We start from the raw sequence: 16,892 nt of genomic DNA on the forward strand, positions 1-16,892 counted from the left end.
CCCCTCTCTCACTCAGTGAGAACTTCCATGAAAATGCATGCTGCAGCGGTGCCTGCTAAAACCTGAACCTCCGTTACTTGTATTGGCTACAGTGACAGGTAGGACGGCCAAATCTGCTGGCAATCAGTAACTGAACAGGGGTGGAATAATTCTGTTTATTCAAGGTTACTCACATTAATATCCTGAGTTTCCAGTCACACAATGCACTTAAATTGCATGTGAGGTCTCCAGTATGCCTATTTTTTTCCTCTGAAAGAGACTCAAATATTGGCTTGCTATGCAAGGAATCTACCAAATTACCTGGGCGAGCACTGTACCTTCCAAAATTTGTTTTATTCAAGCCCTTAGGCGAATGCATAACTATTCATGCAACGAGTGGATTTAATTTACAATTTCCTGTTTCAAAATATCATTGTTAAAGTACATTACAACCTACAAACTTGGTGAGAAGAATTAATCTTTCGATGTTTGTTAAGTTAACCTTAGGCATGTGGGTGTGTTCTTGCACAGGCAGCTCTCCAACATGTCAAGCATCGGGGTGGAGCTTACAGTTAAAGGCTCTGTGACATCCGATGGCAGGTATTTTGTTCTATCACAGAGCCACGCACTTAGGCTGTGCTCTTAGTGACACCGACAACAGTCCTCAGACACCACCACCGGCAGTGTGGTCATAGTGCGTGTCTGTTCTCCTTCATCAGCTCTTGGCTGGGTCAAGGAGGTTAGGTTAGGTTAGGTTAAGTTGGTTAGGTTAGGTTGGAATTTATTCTATATATGAAGTTGATTAGATTTTAACCTCGTAGAGTGGGGTGGATACTAGGATGCCTATGTGTTTGGGTAATAGTGTTGCATAGTGGCTTCTGTTCATTAAAGAGACACCAAATGCATGTGGATGAGCTTTCTTGTCTTGGAAAGAATGTTTCAAGTACTGTACCCTCTGTCCTCTGTTATCGGAGTAACCAGACAAATTTTACAAATATATGAGATGACTGAAGAAACTTTATGTTACATATTTGAGATAATTCATTGTGACATTGAAAAGCAAGTTAGAAACACTCTGTTTCACAGTATTCATTTAAAGTTGTGCAGACGTACATCAGTTAACATTCAATGACTGTCATTTAGCACTCGAGTGAAAGACAAGCTTAAAGTGAAGCATAAGATACTCTGAAAACCTAAAGCACTTGAAAGTGGAAATATAGTCCATACACCACATTTGTAACTTAATTATTACCCTACAGGTATAAAATGCCAGTAAACACTAGTAATAATTTGTAGACAACTAATGACAACCTACGCCTAAAAAGATCCTGTACCGTAGCTATAAGCATATAAGATATGCCACCCTTTACACATGAATAAATTATTTTTGAGGTTATAATCTATGCCTAAAATTTCCAGTAAAGATTTTGCCTGTTCGAGATTTCATATAAATCTGTGATTTCAGTCCATATGTTCCGAACTATATCCTGATTATAACATTTTCATCCTCAGACTGTCACAAATTCACTCTTTCTTCAACTAAACTTATCAGTTCCTCTCATTCCATATTTCATGAAATGATTTTAATTTCATCAGTTGTCATCTGAAGTCTGTACATTCAGGTGATAAGATCAGCAGCAGTGTGACTGCACACGTAGTCACTTAATGATTTGAAAAAATTTGCCATCACTGGCCTGTGTCAGGCATCACAAGAATCGACCAATATTGGAACCACTGTGACCACAGCCTTATACAATCTGCTGTTGTTCATGATGTCATGCCTAGTGGCAACAGAACTTTTTCACTCATATTTTCTACCATATTCCTTATGGAGCAGGGGTGAAAAGCATTTAATGATTAACCTGTATGTGATGCTATGGTTTGATGGCCTGTAGTGACACATTCGAAGTTCTGTTGTCTTCAGGCTGGCAGATGTAACTTACCTTGACAGACCTGTCATTGTTCTAATTGTTTTTCATAAGTAGGCACAGGGGTGATAAAAAACATTAATGTGATGTAGAACTTCAGTGGTACGTACGAATTATTTCAGTTCCATATCAAGTGATCTGAGTGAATGAGTAATCAGTGTTTACTAGTGCTGAGCTGGCTGTTTTCTATCATATATAAGTATCCTTAAAAGCTTCCTTGTGGTGATATAAATCACTGAAAACATTTGTAGCTGACTCTGGTCAGAACTGCAGTGCATGTAAAGTACTCAAAGAAAGTGTAAAATACTGGTGTAATGATGTACAGATGTTTCACTTAAGTGTGTAGGTCTTGGCTCATTCATAAATCAAGATACAGTGAAGCATTGATCAATCCATATGTGTTGCAGCTTATTTGTTGTTAACAGTGTGATTACAGTGTAATGGTGTGATTTATGTGCTTGGGTAGCTTCAGCATTTTGTACACATATCAATTAACTGAGAATGAATGTTAGACTGAAATGTAACTCAATATCAAATTTGTAAGTTGAATGTTGGATCCTCCTGTAGGAAGGCTGACTTGTTAAAATTCAGCAGATATTCTCCAAAAACGTTCAAGGTGTAGCATAAGAAGCAGTTTCTGATCAATCCTCTGACAGAGAGCAATTTGTAGTCCTTGAATGTATTTAATGTTCAGACATGACTTGCAGTTATGTACTCCTGAATGGTGGTTACCAGTAAGCATTTGAGAGACCTTTTATGAAATCTTACGTCTGCTTCTAGTGCCAATAATATCATATAAACTAAATACTTCCTAAATGCCTCACAGAGGTCTTTTGTCGTACATGACTTATGAATGCAATGACCCTTGTAATTACGTAGTCTTTTCTGTGTGAGGTATCCTCGTCCATGACCATAACCAATTGGTTGGCAGATACTAGTCTGCATAACGTTTCAAATGCTCAGTTGTACTTCCATGTTTTTCTGCAATTGGCATGATTTGTCATGAGTGCAAAAGCAGTTACTATGACTTCCATTAACATTTATACTCATTTCCTATGGTTAGTTACAAAATTATTTCTCTCTGTTCTGGCTGCTAATTATGGAAACTATGTCTTATAACATGATACAAGTACAAACATGTATGATCACAAACATGAAAAGCACAAGCAAATTCTCACTGTGTACAGGGGACAGCAATGCATCTCCTTGGCTATTGTCTTCATCCTCTGAGTACATTGCATAAACAAAACATCCATTAATCTTCATTCAGTAATAACATTGATGTTTTTGCTCACCGACAGAATGTACACTCCTGGAAATTGAAATAAGAACACCGTGAATTCATTGTCCCAGGAAGGGGAAACTTTATTGACACATTCCTGGGGTCAGATACATCACATGATCACACTGACAGAACCACAGGCACATAGACACAGGCAACAGAGCATGCACAATGTCGGCACTAGTACAGTGTATATCCACCTTTCGCAGCAATGCAGGCTGCTATTCTCCCATGGAGACGATCGTAGAGATGCTGGATGTAGTCCTGTGGAACGGCTTGCCATGCCATTTCCACCTGGCGCCTCAGTTGGACCAGCGTTCGTGCTGGACGTGCAGACCGCGTGAGATGACGCTTCATCCAGTCCCAAACATGCTCAATGGGGGACAGATCCGGAGATCTTGCTGGCCAGGGTAGTTGACTTACACCTTCTAGAGCACGTTGGGTGGCACGGGATACATGCGGACGTGCATTGTCCTGTTGGAACAGCAAGTTCCCTTGCCGGTCTAGGAATGGTAGAACGATGGGTTCGATGACGGTTTGGATGTACCGTGCACTATTCGGTGTCCCCTCGACGATCACCAGTGGTGTACGGCCAGTGTAGGAGATCGCTCCCCACACCATGATGCTGGGTGTTGGCCCTGTGTGCCTCGGTCGTATGCAGTCCTGATTGTGGCGCTCACCTGCACGGCGCCCAACATGCATACGACCATCATTGGCACCAAGGCAGAAGCGACTCTCATCGCTGAAGACGACACGTCTCCATTCGTCCCTCCATTCACGCCTGTCGCGACACCACTGGAGGCAGGCTGCACGATGTTGGGGCGTGAGCGGAAGACGGGCTAACGGTGTGCGGGACCGTAGCCCAGCTTCATGGAGACAGTTGCGAATGGTCCTCGCCGATGCCCCAGGAGCAACAGTGTCCCTAATTTGCTGGGAAGTGGCGGTGCGGTCCCCTACGGCACTGCGTAGGATCCTACGGTCTTGGCGTGCATCCGTGCGTCGCTGCGGTCCGGTCCCAGGTCGACGGGCACGTGCACCTTCCGCCGACCACTGGCGACAGCATCGATGTACTGTGGAGACCTTACGCCCCACGTGTTGAGCAATTCGGTGGTACGTCCACCCGGCCTCCCGCATGCCCACTATACGCCCTCGCTCAAAGTCCGTCAACTGCACATACGGTTCACGTCCACGCTGTCGCGGCATGCTACCAGTGTTAAAGACTGCGATGGAGCTCCGTATGCCACGGCAAACTGGCTGACACTGACGGCGGCGGTGCACAAATGCTGCGCAGCTAGCGCCATTCGACGGCCAACACCGCGGTTCCTGGTGTGTCCGCTGTGCCGTGCGTGTGATCATTGCTTGTACAGCCCTCTCGCAGTGTCCGGAGCAAGTACGGTGGGTCTGACACACCGGTGTCAATGTGTTCTTTTTTCCATTTCCAGGAGTGTATTTGGTCCCAGGAGCATAAGGGTGCTTATTCCTAAAGGCATATTGGGGACAGGCTGGCATCAGCTGGTCCTTCTTTTTCTTTGGCTTCACCATTGCAGCATTTTTACATGCCTTAGTTGCTTTAGAAGGAGAGGCAAGTAGAACTAATTGAAATGGTGTAGCTGGTCCATGATATGGTTTTTGTCAGTCAAAATGTACTATGATAGTATGATCAGAATAACTGTATTTCAGCTTTTACTGGAGAATTTATCCATAAGAGTGGATAAGGACCCTCATAACATGGGATTTTGAAGCATACTAAATTGCCAGGCTTGTACTGAGGAAGTGTAGTGCTTTTGTTGTTGTGTTCTAACTGTTTTATGTGGTTTTGGAATTACTGTATTTAACCTATTCCAAAAGGCTCTGAGACTGCGAGTTAGCCTTTTCAGTTCACCTACATTGATGCCAGGAGACAATTTGTCAATTTCAAAAGGTGAATTCATGGGTCTTCCACAAACATCTTCATATGGATAGTATCCTGTGGCCTCATGGACGCAACTGTTGTACACAGAAGCGACAAATCTTACATATCTGTCCCACTCTAAGTGTGTTTTCAATACATAATACAATAACATTCACACAGTAGTTTTGTGCACACACTGAGTCACCTGTTGGATTTAGGATGAAAGGGCATAGTTTACAAGTTTTTGATTTGTAACTTTTGCAGATTTGTGTAAACAGTGCTGACATAAAATTTGAGCATTAGTCAGTGAGTGTTGCATCATGACTTCCCAATGGCAACACCAAGTGATCGACAAAGCTGCAAGCAACAGTTTCAGCAGTCATATCTGCAAGTGGGATCAAAATTAAGTACCTTGGAAAGTGATCAGTAATTGACAATATATATTTATTATTCTTGGTGCTTTGTGGGAATGGGCTGCAGATATCTAAGGCCACAATTTGAAATGGTTTCAATGCTTCTGGTAATGTTTGTAAATGAACTTTAGTCCTTGGTGGAGGTGCTATTTGCACACAAGGCAGACAATTTAATATATATTCCTGAATGTCAGTTTATCGACCTCTTCACCAGTAATTTGAGGCTATTCTTGCATTTGTGGCTTGTCACCCATTATGGCAGGCCTGTAAATTGTAAAGACACAGTGCAATTATTTGTTGTTGCAGTTCTTTAGGTATTCCTACTCTGTTACCCAATGGTGTCTTGCGATATAGTATACTGTCTTCTGTAACAAAATCAGAGAGTGATGCATACCAGTGTAATTCTACATCTCTCTCTTGTGATTCTTGCAATTCTTCTATGGTATGCAAGTCTAATTTTCCTGCTAAGCGTATCAGCATTTCAGTGCAAACAGCTGGGTGTATGCTGAACTGTGTAGTCATACTCAGATAATTTCAATGCCCACCTTACGAACTAACTGCTGGGTTCCTTTAAACTCAGCATCCACACTAGTGTGGCATGGTGGAGGGGCAGACTACCTTTACCTCACACTCTTTTTTTGGACTTATTCCACATATGAATAACTCAACTGCTCTCGCTTCAGCTTCTTCAACTAACACTTCGTTACATGTATTGCCCCTTCCTAGGGTGTATGTGCGACAACATACTGCCCAAATCTGTATGCATATGTTTCAAAGTCCTCCCCGTTTTCCTGTCTAAGAGTGGACACCCGATCACGGTAACAGCTACACCCACACTTGTCTGAGTAGCACTAATAGCTAACCCCACACTTGTCAGAGTAGTGCTCTGCCAACCTCTTTACCAAGAATTCAAAAGTGAGTGCTTCCCGCAATGTGTCTACTGATTTAACGTAAGTTTGTGCACTAGCCAAAAGCTTCAGCTTGGTGACATTTAACAAAAATGTCCTGGCCGTGTGCATGTATGTCCCACGTACCTTATGTCTTGCAAAAATGTTGTTACATTTTCGCCTGGCTTACCAGCGAAAGAAGATACTAAAGTTACGGCTGGAAGCATACTGGCTTTATCTGGTACTAGTTTCTCTGGTTCAACTTCAGGGGCTCTTGAAGGGCCCCGAGTTGCTGCATTTTTGGTAGCTCTGCCTTCACATTCATGAGTTATCATATTAGGCCATTCTGTAGCTCAATTTTTTCAGGTGACAGAGTGCTTTTCTACTGTTGCAGTAAAGTAATGCTATCAGGCTCATTTGGAGCTGTAGTTGCAGCATTGGGAGCCAATTCAGTCCTCTCCACTGGTTGACAAGGCATGGCTACAAAACTGGGACTGAGACCAAACAGATGTACACAAAAAGAGGTCTTACTCTATTCTAGACGATGGAGAGATCTCTTAGCAGAAGTTTGCTGGAGTTGTTAACTAGCAGACTGCATTGCTGTGACACATCGTTTGTAGGTAGCATCTGCACCAGTTGCAGCGGAGGCAGCAGTGGTGACCTCAGCAGCGACACGGTGGTGGCAGCAGTGTCAGTGGTGGTGGAGGCAGCAGCATTGGAGGAGATGGTGGCAGGAACAGTGGTGGTGCGCTGCATCTGTCGAAGTGATGTGGCCCCCGGCAGTGCAGCAACTGCCAGTGTCTCACCTCTGCATGGCTTGGGTGGCAATAATGTGTGGCTGATGGTGTGCTTTGCAGCATTACTTAGCCATCCCAGCTGACTGCTGTGACAGGTGTGCTTGTCATGAAAACTTACGTCCGAGAACATCAGGCACACATCTCATGCAGGCGTACATGTAACCTGCGGCAAGGTACTGCCCAGCATGAGTGTGCCTACCAGCTCATTTGAGTGAAGAGGAAAAGGTTGGGTGGACATAACGATGGTGATCCCACTTCTAGACACCACTTGTACGTGTCAGGATGGGTTAAGGAATGTAAGTGGGCATCAAGGACTGATCCTGTTCACTTTAGCATAAGGAATGAAACAGGGAGTTTCTAAAAATGGAGATTTATTCTCCTTTTCCTATTCTATGGGGTACATTTGGTCTACCATCTGCTGTGACCACTGAGGGAACTGCGCATAGTGGCAGAGAGCATTTCGCCCTCAATGGGAGGAGCAGGCAGATACGTCCATAGGGTAGGATGGCTGATAGAGAAGAGAGTGATCTGCTGCTGCAGCCACTGTCTTCCTGGTCAGCCTGCACACTCCACATGACCAATCTCTAAACTCCCATTGGTTGACTTTGAACTTTCCGAAGGCATTACTTACCAAGCAGCCCCGTGGATAGTATCACTAGCTCAATGGAACAGAGTATGGGGTCCATCCCCGTTGCTGCGGAGCTGCTTGTGTAACCTACACCTCACCATCGAGGTGCAGTGATAATTACAAGAAAGAATTGCAAAATTTGAAAAAGAAAATAATGCTCTTTTCTACTCTTAACACCATTTTGGGCTGTGCAATTCATTGACTTCCTCATTTGTTGCATTACACCATTTTTGACCTTTTATAGATGCTGAGCATCATCTTCCCAGATTTGTGCAATAAACTATTTAATTACTTGTTACAACATTACTCCAAGCTTATTTTGGCATTTGTTTATTTGTTCCCCTAACAGGACTGGGAGAAACTTTTATTATATTATGAGCAAGCGTTCTATTAGAAGGGGGTGGTGGTTTGCTCCACTGATTTCCATCATGTCTGGTAAAGGAGTTTGCAGGCTGGGCTGGACTTGCTATATTATTTGCATATTCAGGTTAGGTTGTGCTTGGTATATTATTTTTATTTGCAAGTTGGGATGCATTTGCTTATAGTGTTTGAATTTGCAGGCTACACTATATTAGCAGGCCAGGCTATCATGGTAATCCTACGTCATTTACATCCTAAGATTCGCCACTACTTTCTTCAGATTCTGAGCTGCACAATATAGATCTATATGCAGGATCAATTTCATCTTCAGAAGCAATACTAGTTTCACATTTGTCCAACCATCAGAAATAATCATTGATGCTTATGAATCATCTACATTTATAGTATAAGCAGGTTCTCTTTTTTGAGTAGTTCTAGATGATTCCATACTGTAATGAACATTCCTTGTGTAAAAAAAGTCTAAATAGTTACTCTGTCAGAGGAAGAGAGAAAAAAGAAAAATAGAGAGAGTAACAAACATAATTACTTTCATCAGCTATGAGAGTAACAACTTTCACTTCTGAGGTCAACTTCAACAATGACCATGAATTCTATTATTGTTGTTGCTAGAGTTTAGCAATTGAAGCAATTGCCAGTATAAGAATATAACAGGTACCAAGTATATATGATTTTAATATGATTAAATGAATGATTAATTCACTCTCAGGCCTGAAAGGACCCCATCGTATACACAAGGTTAACAGTGCCGATCACAACGAAGCCATAGGGGTGGGTGAGGGTGGAAACAGGGTGACATGTGAAGCATAAGAGCGGAATGCCTGAAACAGTTTCAACCAAACTTAGCACACACATCACTTACTGTCACAATAAAGACTGGGGGTGAGACTTGCTTTGCACTCCTGTGTGGGAGGCGAGAATAGGGAGGAGGTAAAGTGATAACTATCATAATGGGTGACATTAATGTCACATCCAAAGACCTTCAGGGTTGTTTGTGTTGATTGTGTTGATTGGTGATAGCCTCAGTGGTATCTTATACCCATTGGTGGAGTGGGTGACATGCTGGCCTGCTATTAGACAGTAAAATTAACTTCAAAAGCAAACTGAAATCATATCTGCTCAACAACCCCCTCTACTCCATAGAAGAAATTCTGGGATGGTACAGTTATGTGTGTTAATATATATTAGAGAGAGAGAGAGAGTGAAAATTATGATAGTAAACTAACTGATATGTTCCACATCACTGTTATTATGATCCATGGAACATGAAAATAACTAACTTACATATTTTGTTAATTTTTCCCTAATTTGCAAACTCTGTTGCATGTGTTTTATTCTTTAGAGTTCACATATTTTGTCAATGCTGTTTCTTTAAGTAGCATTAAAGTGAGCAAGCACAGCCTCACACAGTGACACTAACAGAAGAAAGTATGTTTTTGTTTCTTCCAAGCACCTCCAAAATTAAAACCAGTTTGCAAAAGCAATGAACAATAAACTCTGTAATACAACTGAATATGGAAATTATTGATTATCTGATGGGCAGTTTGTACAAATATACAATGTGTTATAAAAAAGTGTATTGCAGTTCTACAGGAAATAGGTTGAGTCAAAACTAGAGAAAAATTTGCGCTATAAACACACATCCAAAAGAAACTACTTGTTGAAATATGGGCCATTTTATACTTGTGCCATGTGAGTTCACTACTCAGTGGTGTTAGCTGTCTACATGTTGATCTTCATTGCTCTTTTCTCATAGGTTATTTGTCCCTGTACTTATTTCTCTGATTGTGATGCTGTTGACATATATAGTGCTTATAATCACCTACACCATCAACTTTGTATATATTACTATAGTGTTGTCCTAACACCAGTGATCACCAGTGATTCTGTAGAGTATGACCAACATAAACAGTGGAATGGAGTACTATTATTCCGCGCAGGAGGTGGCAGACATAATATTATGTGATTGATTGACTTCTTTATTAATCCATGAAACAATTTACATTAGACAGATTTCACCAATTAAAACATAGACAAATGAACAGCTTAAAATTAATTTATTGGACTGTAATTGACACTAAAATTTATTTTAATATATAATTATATTTATTTTTTACTCTTATATTATTTGTACATATATTATAATGCAGAACTTCTTAAATCAAGTAACCTGTTTTAATTCAGGTAGTCCATTACTATATAAAAACTTTTAATTTGCAAATATCAGCCAATAGAATATCCAGGATGGAATGTAACAACAGGTGACAATAGGTGAGGACACTGTATCCACATTCATCCAGAACCTCAGCAACTTCTCCCCTGTTTGCTTCACTTGGTCCTACTCAACCCAAAAAGCCGCCTCCTTAGATGTTGACCTCCATCTCAAAGATGGCTACATCAGTACCTCCGTCCATATCAAACCTACTAACCACCAGCAATGCCTCCATTTCAACAGCTCCCACCCATTCCATACCAAGAAGTCCCTTCCATACAGCCTAGCCACCCGTGGTCATCTCATCTGCAGTCATGAGCAGTCCCTCTTGAAACATACCAAGGGTCACACTGAAGCCTTCACTGATCGTAATTATCCCTCCATCTTTGTACAAAAACAAATCTCCCGTGCCTTATCTTTCCAGTCTCCCACCACCTGCCAAAGTCCCACCGTCTAGCCACAGAGGAGCATTTCCCTTGTAACTCAGTACCACCCAGGACTGGAGCAACCAAATCACATTCTCCACCAAGATTTCGATTACCTCTCGTTGTGCCCTGAAATGAGAAATGTCCTGCCCATTATCCTTCCCACCCCTCCCACAGCGGTATTCCGCTGTCCACTGAACCTACACAATATACTCATCCATCCTTACACAACCCCTGTTCCCAGTCCCTTACCTCATACTTCACACCCCTTTAATAGACCTAGATGCAAGACCTGTCCCATACATCCTCCCACCACCACCTACTCCAGTCTGGTCACTAACATCACCTGTACCATCAAAGGCAAGGCTACCTGTGAAACCAGTCATGTGGTCTACAAGCTAATTTAGAACCACTGTGCTGCATTCTATATAGGCATGACATCCAACAAGCTGTCTGCCCACATGAATGGCCACCGACAAACTGTGGCCAAGAAACAAGTGGACCACCCTGGTGCTGAATACGCTGTCAAACATGATATCCTTCATTTCAATGACTGCTTCACAGCCTATGCCATATGAATCCTTCCTACCAACACCAGCTTTCCTGAATCGCACAGGTGGGAACTTTCCCTCTAATTCATCCTACGTTTCCGTCCTGTTCCCATTCCAGCACTAAACAGCGATCATTCCACCAACACACCCAGTCTTTTTATTTCTTTCCTTTTCTGCTACTACCTGTTCCCTGCAGGCTAGAGCCTGCAGCACTTCGCTGTCTGCCACCCCCACCATATTATCCCTCCCCTCCCTGCTCCAGCCTCCTCCTTACCCCCACCCAGTCGCCACTCCCATCATGCATTGGTGCTGTTGCTCGCACTGTAGTTTCAGTTGCCTGGGACTGCAGTCATGTGTGTGAGTTGTATTTGTGTGTGTGTGTGTGTGTGTGTGTGTGTGTGTGTGTGTGTGCGCATGCGTATGTCCATCTATTGTTGACAAAGGCCTTAATGGCCAAAAGCTATAATTGTGAGACTCTTTTTGTTGTGCCTATCTGTGACTCAGCATCTTTACTGTATAGCAATATTGTTAATTTGTAAATAGTTCCTTAGTTTTGTTTTGAAAGAGCATATTGTATCTATGTCTTTTATATGTTGTGGTAATTTAGTATATAATTTGATAGCATTGGACAATAAACTCTGCTGAGTTTCAGCCTTATTTTCGTCTGTCTGGATGCAAATTGTAACTGTGTCTAATTTCATTATCATGTACTAAACAGTTTTTATGTAGAAGTTCATAGTACTTGTTTTGGATGTATCAAGTGTGACTTTATTGTTCATTCCTCACATACATACACTACCAGTGTTTCGTCAGCTTTCTCTCTTAGTACTTCTGATGACTTGCCAGTGATCAGTACATTACAATAATCTGCAAATAGTATTGGCTACCCCTGCTTGATACTTTGTGAGAAATCATTAATGTAAATTAGGAACACCACTGGATCTAGCACTGTATCCTGTGGCATGCTTGTATTTATATATATAGGGTCAGAATTGTGTGTTTCAGTATAGTTAGAGCTACTTGATTTAAGTTTAATTTCAGTCAACTGTATTTGATTTTCTATGACTGGAACCACTTGCTACCACCTCCTCCCCTATTCTCAGTTTATCTAGCTCAACATTATTTTGTGATACACTGTGTTGGTTGTTTTAATTACATCAAAGAATATACCTGCTTTTATTTTTCGTGGTTTAGTGAACAGTATTAATCAACTGGTACATGTTACAAGTGCCAAATTACGTCCTCAGTACCACATTTCTTCTGATAAATGTTCACAAGGTCATCGGAGGAGACATGGGGTCATTTACTACAAGGACAAGGAGTCATGATGGACTTTGCATAGTTTGCCACACTGTAGTTGTAGGAGCAAGTCTTAAGACAAGGGGAAGGTAATCCATGAAAAAAGTGTATAAAGTATTGGAGCTGTTAAAATGATAAACCACAGCCTTGCTTGGTCAGTTCTGCCAAATGTGTTGACTGACATGGAGCGGGACGATAAATTACCATAATAGCCACATCCGGAAAAATGTGAATCCTCGAGCAATCGAGGAATCAAGGCATCCAAATCACTCTAATGTGTGAACAGAAATTGACCATGACAGACTCAAAAGGCCATACAGGTTCCCAGAAAAACTTAAACGGTGGAGCTTATGACCAGTTTCAGTGCAACAAATTACCCAGGCCATTAGAGTATGTTACCCTTGCAGAAAGATGTGAGATGTGGTTTATCTGTAAGGGTTACTACCACACTTTCTGTACATCAGTATGAAACACATGCATTTAATGAGCAATGGATTGGTCAAGGTGCTCCAATAGCAGGGCCTCCTTGTTCACCTAACTTGATCCCTTACGTCAGTTGTGTTCACTGATCTGCTAGTGTAAGCTGGCTTGTGCTCCTCACGCCTCATCAATGAGCAACGAGCCATCTCAGTGCAAGTAATGAAGGAAAAGGGGAAGAGGAGGGAGGAGGCACTGGAACCAGCCAGCTCAGCATGAGAATTTATTGTCAATGAATCTACTCTACAGCAGCTAAAAGCTCTACAGAGATGTACCGTGTCATGGTGGCTAATTAATGCCTTTTGTGGCAAATTTCTTTCCTAAAACTGTTGCATTGATGAGAAATGTCCATGAACTGAAATTTACATTTCTTTTAATTAATTAGACGAGGGACACGAGGCAGCTAAGTATGAAATATGGTATTTGTTACAACTGATGCAGCCTTATGGTAAATGTCGTTCTCAGATGTAGTTTGAATTGACATCAACATGTATTTTGTGACTCTTTTATTCATACGTTAAACATAGAAAAATGGCATTTCAATGACTACTACTTATTTTGGTTTTCATTAAAGCAATAGTCATCAGTTTCTACTCACTAATAATTTGAAGACAAGTTTTTAAATTGGAATCAGTCAGTGCTCTTCTGTGGGTAGATTTCATCCTTTATCATTGCAGAAAGAAGTTTGTCACACAAGTTATGTAGGTCCAGATCTTGATGTAATCATAACTGCAAACTTGTGAAGCTGTGGGAATTTATGTTGTAGAAAATTTTTGTGCGAGTTTACAAGATTTATTTTGTTATGGAACTTATCATTCAACTGTGTGTGACACTGCAGGTCTATAAGCAGCGTCTGTTGCTTGGGATCCTATACTGATGTTATAAGCTGATACAGGTGTGTTGCTTTGAAGTTTCCAACATGGCCATAATGTTGCTTTTCATCTATTTTAAAAGAGCCACTCTGTGCTTTAAAGCACTGAACCATTAAGTTTATATGCTTGGGTGTAAAACTATGGTGAACTTAACACGTTGCCATTCCTCTGAAGACAGTGCACTGTTTGCATTTCTCCTGCACTACATAATGATGTCTGACAGCCATGTTTACCATGAGAACTCACTACTCAAGCAGCAAGCACACATGAGCACCCTTGCCCACCTAACAGGCCTTCCTTAGATTTCTGGTTATGGAGACATTTAAGACACTGCTGTATACCAGATCCATCAACAATGGGCACAATTTATGAGAGTGTGCATCTCATTAATATGACCAAAATCGAGGTCAGCCAGTGTGTTCCCATGAGTTTGTAATCATTTAAAGTATGTATGAAACAGAGTGATAAACACATTGAGCATCTCATGTAGTGTCAAAAAACAGATTGTTAACATAGGGCAAATGATACATACCTCAACAAGCATTTCATTACAGACAAATGTTAAGGAAACTCTTTCTTCTAGCTTTGGTCAGTATTCTTTCTTGTGAAGTTTGGAAGACCTTTTTTGAACATTCTGTGTATTGCTACCTCATATAAATGTAGTCACATAAAAAACAATCATTAAAGATGTAAATCATTTGATAATGGAAACATTCATAATGCAATTCATTTATGTTCTTAGCAACTCTCGCTATCGCCATGTGTGATCATTTGAGAAAACTATCATAATAGTGTTAGAAACAGTGTTAAAATATTACTATCAACAGAATTTTTAATGGCAGCACCACATATCCAGTATTCCCCTTAATTTGTGCATTACACTGTACATTCCCACTAATCAACTTTAAAAATGAAAAACTGTTAGTTTATGGGGATTTACAGACACACTTTTATCTGTGGTACTGTAGGCCCTAATATTTCTCTCAGTTTTTTTCTTGTGTTTATGTCAGAGCATTTAAATTGCAGTTGAATAGTGGCCGGGTTTCTGTACGACTTTCATTTTAACTGCGCCATAACAATGCAGAATTTAAGAGTTTATTTTGTGATCATGTTGAAGTGTGTAAGCACTCTTTCCTTCTACTCTGTCCACACATAATATCTTTTCTTTGTAACTGTTTGCTTAATAATACTGTATTAACACACTATGAGGCTCTCTTTCACATGTAGAATGATCAAAATAACAAACTGGAAAGTGATACCAATCTTCTGGGTTATCGCTTTTGTTATTATTTTCCTCCTGCTCCTTTGCATACATTGTGTGAATATGAACAATGATCACAGATTATAATGATGATCAAAATTTTATACTGCTTGATTTTCAATAGTTTACTCACTAAGACATGTCTTTGATGTGTTTTGTTTGTTTACATGTTATTTCTTTGTTTTCAGAGCAATGGAACTGGCTATAAAGCATAAAACACACATTGATACTGTGTTATACCACCGTCAAAAATACTTAAATGACTTTTCTAAAACTGAAACACTAGAAATGTTCCTGCAGTTGCATAATGAGGTATGATGCACTTAATGATAGAATAATCTGTGTCTTTTGTGTGCCTTATTTTTTTCCCATGGATTTTAATTGTTTGTAATTCTGATGACATTGTCCTTTTTCATATTCATAAATTAAAATAGTATTCTGCCATTTGGATTGTACTATTTTTCAGCTTCTCTAGTGGGAAACTCATTGGACATAGTTGTTGCAGTGTTTTTCAACTCATTGTGAGATATGACAGTCCGAACAGTGTCAATATTTTCTGGAGCTGATGCGTTGTCCAAAATCCAGACCCTTTTTTTTTTTTTGGCTGTTCTCACTGTCAATTTGTTGTAAGTTGGCTCTGAATTATATCAGGGAAACACCGTGTCATTTTACCAGGCATAGAAAGGAATTGAATTTTATCTTTATTTTTCATGGTTTCCCCAAATCACTTGGTATAATTGTCAGAATGATTCTGTTGTGGTTGGCAGGAGAGCTAACACTGTGTTACTAGAGGAAGCCGAAAGGCACGTGTTATAGCTCACGCAGGCTGGCGAGAGGTCTGGAACAGGACAAAGAAATTAGAACTTAGAAAAATGGATGTAGATGGTGGAATACTTAACTTTAATCCGTTAATGAAGAACGTCGGTCTTGACGGTACATTATTACAGTATCAATAGTAACTGGTACTGGTGCCTTGCTAGGTCGTAGCAAATGATGTAGCTGAAGACTGCTAACTATCGTCTCGGCAAATGAGAGCGTATTTTGTCAGTGAACCATCGCTAACAAAGTCGGTTGTACAACTGGGGCGAGTGCTAGGAAGTCTCTCTAGACCTGCCGTGTGGCGGCGCTCGGTCTGCAATCACTGATAGTGGCGACACGCGGGTCCGACGTATACTAACGGACCACGGCCGATTTAAAGGCTACCACCTTGCAAGTGTGGTGTCTGGCGGTGACACCACAGATTCCTTCAAGAAGACCATAGTCAATTTATTCTTTTAACCTTATTCACATGACCAAATGTTTAGTCTCCAAGGGTCCTGTCATAAAAGGGACATTAAACAACTAACCCCCATTCTTCCTTGCATTAGACACACACACACACACACACACACACACACAATTTCTTTAAGGGCTTATTGCATGGTGCATATCTGCACTCATGGTTTCATTTTTCCGTGTTTAAGTAGCTGCCAAGTGAACCTCACTAGATTTACTCAATACAACAGTACACAGTTAGGTGTTGATGAAATTTATGGATGGTATGAGTAATTAACAAAGAATTAAGTATATGTTGTTCTGTCTTCATTGCACCAGATCATCTTTCATCAATATT

General features: G+C 40.9%; 1 protein-coding gene across 3 annotated transcripts in view; it reads left to right on the top strand.

Annotated features, from left to right (window-relative positions):
- The window catches only part of LOC124595671 (intraflagellar transport protein 80 homolog), a 435,858-nt gene that overhangs the window by 367,453 nt on the left and 51,513 nt on the right, over positions 1–16,892 (top strand). For all 3 annotated transcript variants that reach the window (XM_047134522.1, XM_047134521.1, XM_047134523.1), the window contains one exon: positions 15,469–15,592. In XM_047134522.1, the coding sequence (XP_046990478.1) occupies positions 15,469–15,592 (124 nt within the window). The remainder of the gene's footprint in view (positions 1–15,468; positions 15,593–16,892) is intronic.

This window comes from Schistocerca americana, chromosome 2, assembly GCF_021461395.2.
Source record: "Schistocerca americana isolate TAMUIC-IGC-003095 chromosome 2, iqSchAmer2.1, whole genome shotgun sequence".
NCBI classification, from domain to species: domain Eukaryota; kingdom Metazoa; phylum Arthropoda; class Insecta; order Orthoptera; family Acrididae; genus Schistocerca; species Schistocerca americana.